The sequence below is a fragment of the Varroa jacobsoni genome, unplaced genomic scaffold (assembly GCF_002532875.2).
Source record: "Varroa jacobsoni isolate VJ856 unplaced genomic scaffold, vjacob_1.0 scaffold_698, whole genome shotgun sequence".
Taxonomy (NCBI): Eukaryota; Metazoa; Arthropoda; class Arachnida; order Mesostigmata; family Varroidae; genus Varroa; species Varroa jacobsoni.
The window spans coordinates 293,507-303,189 of record NW_019213600.1 but is presented as its reverse complement, the minus strand read 5'-3'; the positions used below and the strand labels follow the sequence as shown (position 1 = coordinate 303,189).

Here is a 9,683-nt window from a genome sequence, read left to right as displayed (position 1 = left end):
TGTTTTAGACATATTTATGGACAGGCCAAGTGTACCTTCGCTAGTTTTCAAAACAGCTGCTAGTTCATTCTCAAAGCCTAAGATGTCTTTTCTTGCGGTTTGCGAATCTGTCCTGTGAAGGTAAGGCCCTCTAAAAAACAAACGGCATGCGAGCTGTTTTGAGCGTCACAACGTGAAGAAACAATACATTCATCGATTTTAGCCAATTGTGGGCGAAGGGGCATTAATGACGCCAAAGCAGTGGAACAACCTTGAATATTTTTTCAACATCATGCGTAACCGTTGAGGGACCGGAGATTGGAGAAAAAAGCGAATCCTTGTTATCTACATTTTTATGATTTTATATTGCGCTATTAAAGCAAACATGCCTGTTTTGAGTACGAACAACAGCATAATTAGATATACTAGATATCGGATAATATGAAATTTACATCTATTAAATGAACAAAATCCTGATATTTTTTAATATCAGTCTTTGTCGGCTTGAACTCTTTCGACCGCACGTTTACCTGAACCTTGCGAAGCCTATAGTCGAGGAGACAACCTGTACAGGAACGGGGAGCATTTTATTTAACAGTTATGTGCCTCAGACAAAGCTAGTCACCCACTCAGGTAATTATATGTATATTTTGGCGTTATGTTATGACGCCCAGGTTCTATGTGTCTCCGGAAGAGGACGATTCTGACAGGATCTCTCTATTAGTGTTTGTTCAACTTCTGCTCGCTTCACCGCTCGTTCTTTGCATCCATGGCTAAGGGAATGGAGGTAATCGTAGTAGACAAGGCAGGCAGACGTTGCGGTGGGGGCACAGATAACAACACTAGCAGCGAGTAAGCACAACGAAAGAATAGGGCCGCTAACGCTTCAGCTTGGCGCGGATTGAACTTGACCATGCTGATGGATGGCCGGTGCCGTTGCCTTCGTGCAACGGGTGAGGGGCAACACTCACTAACTATAACGATGCGCTGGCTGCGCGGGTCAGCGCATCGTATAAAACAGCAGGGGCAAAGACTGACGCGCATCATCCGTCGACGACTCGACGTCGCACGTCAGGATTAAGTACCTCACTACCTACCTCAGTGAACTCACTCTGCGTTACCATCATAGACTCGTCACCGTTGTTGACCGAGTGGACTCAGTGAACTCGCCAACCGGTCTAACACACTGAAAACTATTCGAGCAGGATCGCGACGCAGACTTCACGTCATGAAATTCTTCTTAGGACAGGTATGGAAGGATACGCGAATTGTTACAATGTTTCACCGTTACCCCATCGTCATTTCTTTGAGCTGATTGACGACAAGAAGTAAGTCAGGTTTTCGTTAGGTGGAAACCCAAAAACAGAAAAAAAACTGCGGTACTGTGTTTGTTGATTTCCTGTTTGATGCTGTTATCACGGCTGCGGCTACTGCTGCTGCTGCTGCTGCTGCTACTACTACTACTACTACTGCTACTACTACTACTACTACTACTACTAACGTGATGACTTCGAGGAAGGGAGCAGAAGTGATGTGTGCATAGAAGTGCCTTATTAGAACTTCGTGTGTTAATCGGATTCTTTATAATGACGCTGTCATTGCGCGCTTAAGTTTTGATTTGCCAAGGGCATCGATCTCTGTATAATGTGTTAATACTTTGGTAACTATGCCCACGCAGTATAAAGTCAATCCGCAATCAAATGAGGTGTAACCTGATAAGAAATATCGATCTTTTTTCCCTTGCTGGATTTAGATATCTATAATTCTGCATAGAAATTAATTTCAGACCTACCTACCTACCTTTGGGCAATGGCAAAGATGGCGCTAGGCAGACCTTTTAATCGAGTGCAAATGAAGTTAAAGTACTTCCCCGACGTCTGAATCTTCCATAGTGAAACGTTTAAAAGTGGATTACCTTACGCTTCCTTATAGAGTGCAATCGAGACTCATAACTAGTAGTATTCGTAACCCGACTGCAAAGCTACAGATCAATCAATTAAGCTGCTACCGTTCCAGTTTATCCAGTTTTGCTAGAAACAAGAAACTAGAATGCCACATTTTCATTACTTCTGTTTCGAACTCTGACTGTCGTTTTTCACTGAGTATCTTTATCACAGTCCTGTCCCTTCTTCCCTAGCAAGACACATAAAGGCTCATTCAGATGTATTTCTCGTATTGAAAAAAGCTGTTCTCCTCTTCAATAGTCGGGATTAGGTTTTAGAGATTATTTCGGAGTACTATACATAGATAAGTCTGACGACAGTTCTGATGCGAACTTTTCCCTAACCAAATAACTAGAAATAACTGTGTGTCCTTGTCATGATTATTCATTACATCAGCGAACAATACTATGACACGTAATGTATCTGTATTTAGTTCAGCAACTGTCACACAGTCTAACGGTTTTTGGTGAAAGGGTACCCTCTTAACGTACTTCTGCCCAGTACGACCATGTGGTCAGGAGCTCAGCTTGGTAAAGAAATCAAAACTTGCGTAAGTTAAAAATATCGTAACCGATGTTTCAGCGACAGGTGCCCAGGAAATTTGCCAGCGAGGTGAAAGATCCTACTAGCCAAATATTATGATTCGTTAGATTAAAGCTGTCATGCGCTTTACGCAACCTTAGAACAATATCATTTCACCAGTGGTTCATTTATAAACTTTAAACACTGATTTTTCATACGATACGATAGTACGTACCACAGTTGCTCACGTGCAATGACACGGTCGTTGTGTTTCAATGATATTTCAGCTCTGCAGAGTTGTAGTATTATTTTACCTTAAAAAAATCCTATCAATCAGATTGCGTACTCAGACGTAGGAAAGTATCTAAGCTATATTGTACTCTGTTGATAGCTCTTTTGAACAGTTACGTCGTAACGTTCTATCAAACGTTTCTTCTACCTACAGCATATTAGCTCTTCACTGTCTTTCTTCTATGACAGGTTGCGGAACTACTGTTCAACGTTACGTTGTTGAATACAGTCATTATTATGTTAGAATCAAACTTGATTATGTCACAATGCCAAGTTTCGACGAAGTTAAAACATCTACATAGGTAAATTTTATTGCGAATCGTTGTAATAACATCTTTTTAAAAGTAGATAACAGAAGTCCGAAACAATCATATCAATACAAGTGAGAACTGCGACTTTATGGCTATACGAGTTAGTCAATGATTAGCTGTTCAAGCAGGAGTTTGCTAATAGATCGGGGTTTATCGACTTCTTTTACTGTTTATTTTGCATTAGAAGAACTGATGGCATATGGACGTTTATTCTTTTATCTATTCTTCGGTCAGTGCGCCTGCGGTTAGCGCGTATCTGTTTACGGCTCTATGTACACAAAACTGTTATGAGATAACAGCAGAAATGGCAGCAGACATGCACACCGGAGGAAAGAATAGGGGGGCTTTTACCCCCCCCCCCCCTGCGTTCACCCGTTGTGTCGCAAAATTGCACCAAGTTCGACAAAGCAAACGCCATGTTCTTCTAGCGAAATAAATTGTTTGTAGGGGGTGTCATCTCACGATCCTATTGCAGCAGCAGGAGCTGTGACTAACGTTATCGGCAATGTTGATATTGCTACACACTGAGAGCGAGCGCGAATCATTATTGCACATGGTAGTTTCGCTCAAACGAACTAGTGTCATTTACAGTGGATGTGTATGAGTACTTGTATGTGTATATACATGTATGCATGTTAGATTAGTATACTGTTGTGTGAACACACGTTCAAGGATTCGTGCGTGAACCGGCACGAGCGTCCATTGAACAAGCAACTCGGCTTAAACTCGTGAGAAGACCAAAAGGTAACGTCAGTATTTTGAAAGACAGCGCTAGTGGCGATGATGGCGTCGGCAGCGATCTGAGCTCGACCGCCAGAGGTTTGTCTGGTTCATTTGGACCACGGGCTTCATGCACAGTGATCTGTCGCCGTTGTCGCTGCCGTTCTTGTTCCTGATCCTGTCTGTATGTAACTGAAGTCGACGTGCGGTTAAGCAGCTGTCTAAAAGGCGGTGAAGCCCAAACGATGTCAAAGGCGAGGAGCAGTCGGAAAACAAAGAAAAGCAGTTGAATTTAGTGTTGGCATTATATGACAGCTTCTGTAGTCAAACGGCCTTTGCACGTATCTTCTTCTAGACAAAAGGCCTGTCTGACCAACCAGTAGGACGTGTGGTTTGTACAACAGCTATTCAGGTTGTGTCGAAAAGAACGTGCTACTTTCTTTCTTATTTATTCGCTTACCGACATTCTCCTTTATCTTGACATGTTTCCTTTAGGTTGTCATGCTAATGCCAGTAAAAGCTAGTTATAATAATCACCCTTGTAATAACTAGGAATGATCATGGTAGTATCATCCCATACGGCAACTTTGTAGGTGACATATAAGGCGATTAATTAAGTAAAAAAATGCTTCGTGCTTTACCAACGCCGAGTTGGCTCATCACCGAACGCGCTATAAGAGTACTTTAAAACGTCTGAACGAGCGAAAGCGCGTTCCCGCTCGGTGGGGACGCGCCTTACCGCTTACCAACTAGCCTATCGAAGTCCACGTCAAAAGCAGAGAACGCTATTGTTTTACGTGCTTACAATGACGTCTACGCTTATATTAGCAGTAAGTGTGTCATCACTTACTCACTAACGAATTCAATTGAATAATTAGAACGTTAACAACAGCAATGGCGGTTCCAGCGAAACCACTAAAAATATTAGGAGATATAAGGTCATAGCCTAGAGGCATGGACACGGCAATTGATTAGCATTTTTATTGTTGTAGTCGGTATAATATCATTGTCATTATTCATACAGTTTGTAATCCTGTTTATCAATGGGTGTTTCTAGTCACTTTGTCCTATTGTAGACGTCGCAGCGTTTCTATAGTGATGGTGTCGCTACTCTCTGCTACGATTGCCCAGATCATGAGGAACCGCAAGGTCGTTTACGCTATGGGTGATGGGCTCTGGCGCGATAGTAGCTACGTATTTTGCACGCGTTACACACACAGACACATATATATATATATATATCACAAGGCGGTTGCGTCTGTGTGCGCGGGCGGATTATGATTTGTGCTTACGTACGTACGTACGTAAAGGCAGCATTAGACACACCCGTGCTTTTGTCAATGGTCGCGTCTGTCACTCATCGCTCATTCGTTGAATAGGTTAATAATGGAATCGCTTGAATATACGTTTTGACCATGGGAGGACTTAAATAAAATTTGTTTGTTTCTGAAATCAAAAACGGCAATCGTAGGAACAGTAAGAGGGTCGGAGCGAATTAAAGCAGTGACGATTGTAAAGACGGAGGCCATAGCCGAACTAGAGAAAGGGAAGGATCGAGGTTACAGATAATTAACGAGTCGCATCAGGCTGTCTGGTTCGCTTCCGTCTATCGGCTGGGATTACTTGATTACGTTTCAGAACCATTGTCGCTGTTGCTGCTACCTAATTAGTTAAACTTTATGTGAGCTAAGGGTATAAACTGACCACAATTATTACTGCTGCTGTTGTTGTTTTGTGGCCTGCTTGCGAACTTTAGGCAGTCGCCTGTTTTTTGGTAGTGTCAGTGTTAGCAGATGGAGTGTCCGCCAGGGAGGAGAAGAAAAGCGCAAAACAGCCTGATACAGCCTTAGTGGAGAGGAAGGACACTGAAAAAAAGACCGATCTCACAGTCGCCGAAACTCAGGACGGCTGGTATGAAGGACAAGGGCAACAATCTGGTGAGCGATTCCTACTGAATACTCGCACCGAGTTTATGTCGAATACATAATCGACCGAATCATTTTTTTTACAAGTTCTGTTTGTAATAATCATTGGCTTTCCGTGATTCAAACATCCAACGCCTTAACTATATTACTCCCGTTTAGAAATGCATTGAAAATGGAAATAGTGCTCAGCTTTATTTGTCCAATGGTAATAATAAAGTAGTTTATGAAGGATAAACAATACTTGAAGAAGAATATAATAAATTGCCTATTAGTCTTATAGAATATGAAAGCCCCACTAGTGACGCATAATTGTTATTACTATCATTGTATGGTATAGTATTGGAAGCCGCTTTAATATTTAAGTCGTATCCATTGGTAAGTACTGGAACAAAGTAAACCTACGCTTGGAGCACAAATGAACACTACTTGGACTGATCGCTTTAACTATGAGTTTGCTTTTTCCAAAATTAGAACTTGCTTTTCTCATTGTATCATTTCAATAAAGTCTATTTTGTCTGCTTGGTTTATTAAATTGCCAAATTTTGTCCCTTTAGGCGGTGGATGGGATAATGCGCAAAGCACTCAACAAGGTGGATGGGACCAGGGCGGCGGCGGGGGCGGCAGCCAGGGGGGCTGGAGCCAAGGTGGAGGAGGTGTAGGAAGAGGAGGCGGGGGTCAGGGTGTAGCCAAGACAACGTACTACAATAAGAAGACCAGCATTTGGCCAGTCGATAAGGGTAACCAGGGCAGTTGGGATAATAACCAAAGTGGCTGGGCTAACCCTCAGAGTAATAACCCCTCAGGTGGCTGGGATGATGCCCCTACTAACAAGGGTACGTCATCTAACATCTTTAACAGTGTTCTAATAAATACGAATGGACTAGTCACAACTGAACTTATTTTAACTGTAAAACTTTACTAGCCGTTCTTAAACAGTAACATCATTAGCATCCTACATAATATGAGTGATGGCTGCAATCGCACAGATACATTAATTGACCAAATATTAACAAACAAAAACTTGCATCCTTAATTGTTGTGATAGATGCGCTAAACTAATCAAAATTCCTGTTACACTAATTTTCTATTAGGCTGGTCGGACACTAGGAGTACATCTGGTTGGAACGATGGTCCTTCAGACCAAGGCTGGCAGCAGTTTTCCGGTATGTTAGGAAACTTGCATTGAGGTTTTCCTCTTATGGAAATGTCATGTTTCCGGCCAGGTCAAAAATTCGCTTGACGGTTTATACTTTTCTAGGTAATCAAGGGGGATGGTCGGATAACGGACAATCAGTGAAACGTGCAAAGAATGCTTACGGTCCCGGAGATTCAGGATTTGGTGCGGGAGCAATGATTCATGGTGGCGGCTTCAATGGAAATCAAGGAAGCTGGTCCCCGGGTCCCCAAAAGAACTTGGGAGCAAATCAGGGCGGGTGGATAGATGCTCCACAAAGGAATTTCGGTGGCAACCAAAATGGGTGGTCGGATGCAGCTCCTCAGAAAGGCTTTGGAGGAAATCAGGGTGGGTGGTCAGCAGCACCTCAAAAAAGCTTTGGAGGAAACCAGGGAGGTTGGCCTTCTGGGGGACAAAAGGGTTTCGGGGGAAACCAGAAAGGATGGTCTGATGGTCCACAAAGAGACTTCGGCGGTAACCAGGCAAGTTGGCCTTCTGGCGGGCAGAAAGGCTTTGGAGGAAACCAGGGAGGATGGCCATTTGGTGGACAAAAGAACTCAGGAGGAAATCAAGGAGGCTGGCCTTCTGGGGGTCAAAAGGGCTTCGGAGGAAACCAGGAAGGCTGGCCCTCTGGAGGCCAGAAGAATCTGGGAGGAAACCAAGGTGGATGGTCTGCCGCTCCAGAAAAAAACTTCGGTGGTAACCAGGGAGGCTGGCCCTCTGGTGGTCAGAAGAACTTCGGAGGAAACCAGGGAGGGTGGCCTTCTGGAGGTCAAAAAAGCTTCGGAGGAAATCAGGGTGGATGGCCGTCTGGGGGGCAGAAGAACTTCGGAGGTAACCAGGGAGGCTGGCCCTCTGGAGGTCCGAAGAGTTCCGGCGGAAACCAAAATGGATGGCCTGCTGCTCCGCAAAAGAACTTCGGCGGCAACCAAGGAGGCTGGTCCCCTGCTCCTCAAAAGAGCTTTGGAGGAAATCAGGGAGAATGGCCTGCTGGTGGTCAAAAGAGCTTCGGCGGAAACCAGGGTGGATGGCCAGCAGCTTCTCCGAAGAGCTTTGGCGGAAATCAAGGCGGCTGGCCTTCCGGAGGTCAGAAAGGTTTCGGCGGAAACCAGGGTTCATGGCCGGCAGCTTCTCCGAAGAGCTTTGGCGGAAACCAAGGCGGCTGGCCCTCCGCAGGTCAAAAAAGCTTCAGTGGAGATCAAGATGGCTGGCCTTCTGGTGGCCAAAAAGGCTTTGGAGGAAACCAAGGCGGGCGTTTTCCAGCTCCACCACATAAGAACTTTGGAGGCAACCAAGGTGGCTGGTCCCCAGCCCAACAAAAAATCTCTGGAGGTAACCAAGGAGGCTGGCCTTCTGGAGGTCAGAAGAGCTTCGGCGGTAACCAGGGGGGCTGGCCCTCTGGAGGTCAGAAGAACTTTGGAGGTAACCGGGGAGGCTGGCCCTCTGGAGGCCAGAAGAACGTTGGCGGAAACCAAGGGGTATGGTCGGCTGAGCCCCAGAAGAATTTCGGAAGGAATCAGGATGGATGGTCCGATGGTTCTCAGAAGAGCTTCGGCGGAAACCAGGGAGGATGGTCCAATTCGCCTCAAAAGAACTTCGGCGGGAACCAAGGCGGATGGTCTGCTGCCCCTCAGAAGAGCCAAGCTGGAAACCAAGGAGGATGGTCTGACTCCTACCAGGGAAAAGGCGCTTACCAAGGCTCTGCGGGGAAAAGCTTTGGACAAGGTCATCAAGGAGGTCATGGGGGGAGCTATAGAGGAAACCACGGAAACCTTGGTGCCATGATTCACGGAGGATCGTACGGTGGTGGTAAACAGGTAGAAACGTCAAGTTACTCTGGAACAATTCATCACGTTGCTCCAGCCAAGTCCTATGGAGGTAAGAACCTGCGTATTGTGAGATTTACGAAGCTAATTCTATTTTGTTACAATTTAGAGTATTATTTTCGTTTTAGTTAAAGTTTGGAGCGCTAGTAGGTACATATCAAAGGAATACATTGATCATGCTCTTTGTTTCAGGTGGCGATCACAGCAAAGGTGGCGGTAGTGAGGGATGGAACCAAGGAGGAAATCAGAGAAGCTGGGACAACCAGGGCAGCAACCAAGCTGGTTGGAGCGCGGCTGGTTCCCAAAAACAAGGAAACCAAGGTTGGGACAATTCTGGAGGAAGTCAAGCTGAATGGACTCAGGGCGGAAATCAGAGTGGATGGAGCCAAGGTGGTAGTAATAGTGGTACTAATCAAGGGGGATGGGCTCAGGCCGGAAGCCAGGCAGGTGGCCATGGAGGAAATCAAGGTGGATGGACTCAAGGCAGCAATACCCAGGGGGGGTGGAGTCAGGGCGGTAACCAGAAATCACAAGGGTGGGAAAATCAGGGCGGAAACCAGAAATCACAAGGGTGGGAAAATCAGGGCGGAAACCAAGGTTGGGACCAGAATCAAAACCAAGGCTGGTAAGTCTACACTACAAAACAAAATGCAATCACTTGAATGGTCATCTGTGACGTGATCACAACATCATTACCAATGTATATCCGAATCACGAGTGAGTAGTTGACAACTAGAGTATGTATGCGGAAAGCGTCTCCTGCGGGCTATATACCCGCTACGGTACACGTAGCCGCATTGTATTTATGTGCTTCACCTATGCCGCTCTGCTCCAGAACGGCATGGCAAAATAAGAACAGACCAGCTGAACCTCAGAAATTAGGCTGTTCTCCATTAAAAAAAATATAGAAAACGCCAAACATAACAATGCATACTTAATGTACGAACTGCTGTAAATGGCATTGAATAAATTTTACAAAAATACACAAATAA

General features: G+C 45.0%; 1 protein-coding gene across 5 annotated transcripts; it reads left to right on the top strand.

The window, feature by feature from the left end:
- The first annotated feature begins 1,013 nt into the window (after positions 1 to 1,013).
- LOC111262761 (uncharacterized) lies at positions 1,014 to 9,683 on the top strand. 5 transcript variants are annotated; one of them, XM_022837268.2, is made up of 6 exons: positions 1,014 to 1,228; positions 5,523 to 5,703; positions 6,246 to 6,428; positions 6,783 to 6,854; positions 6,950 to 8,743; positions 8,884 to 9,683. In XM_022837268.2, exons 1-6 carry the CDS (start codon positions 1,208 to 1,210, stop codon positions 9,318 to 9,320), a joined length of 2,688 nt encoding a protein of 895 aa, XP_022693003.1. In that variant the 5' UTR covers positions 1,014 to 1,207; the 3' UTR covers positions 9,321 to 9,683. The 5 variants fall into 5 exon arrangements, with proteins under 5 accessions (XP_022693003.1, XP_022693001.1, XP_022693004.1 ...); XM_022837266.2 differs by having other exon boundaries at positions 6,246 to 6,524; XM_022837269.2 differs by lacking the exon at positions 6,783 to 6,854.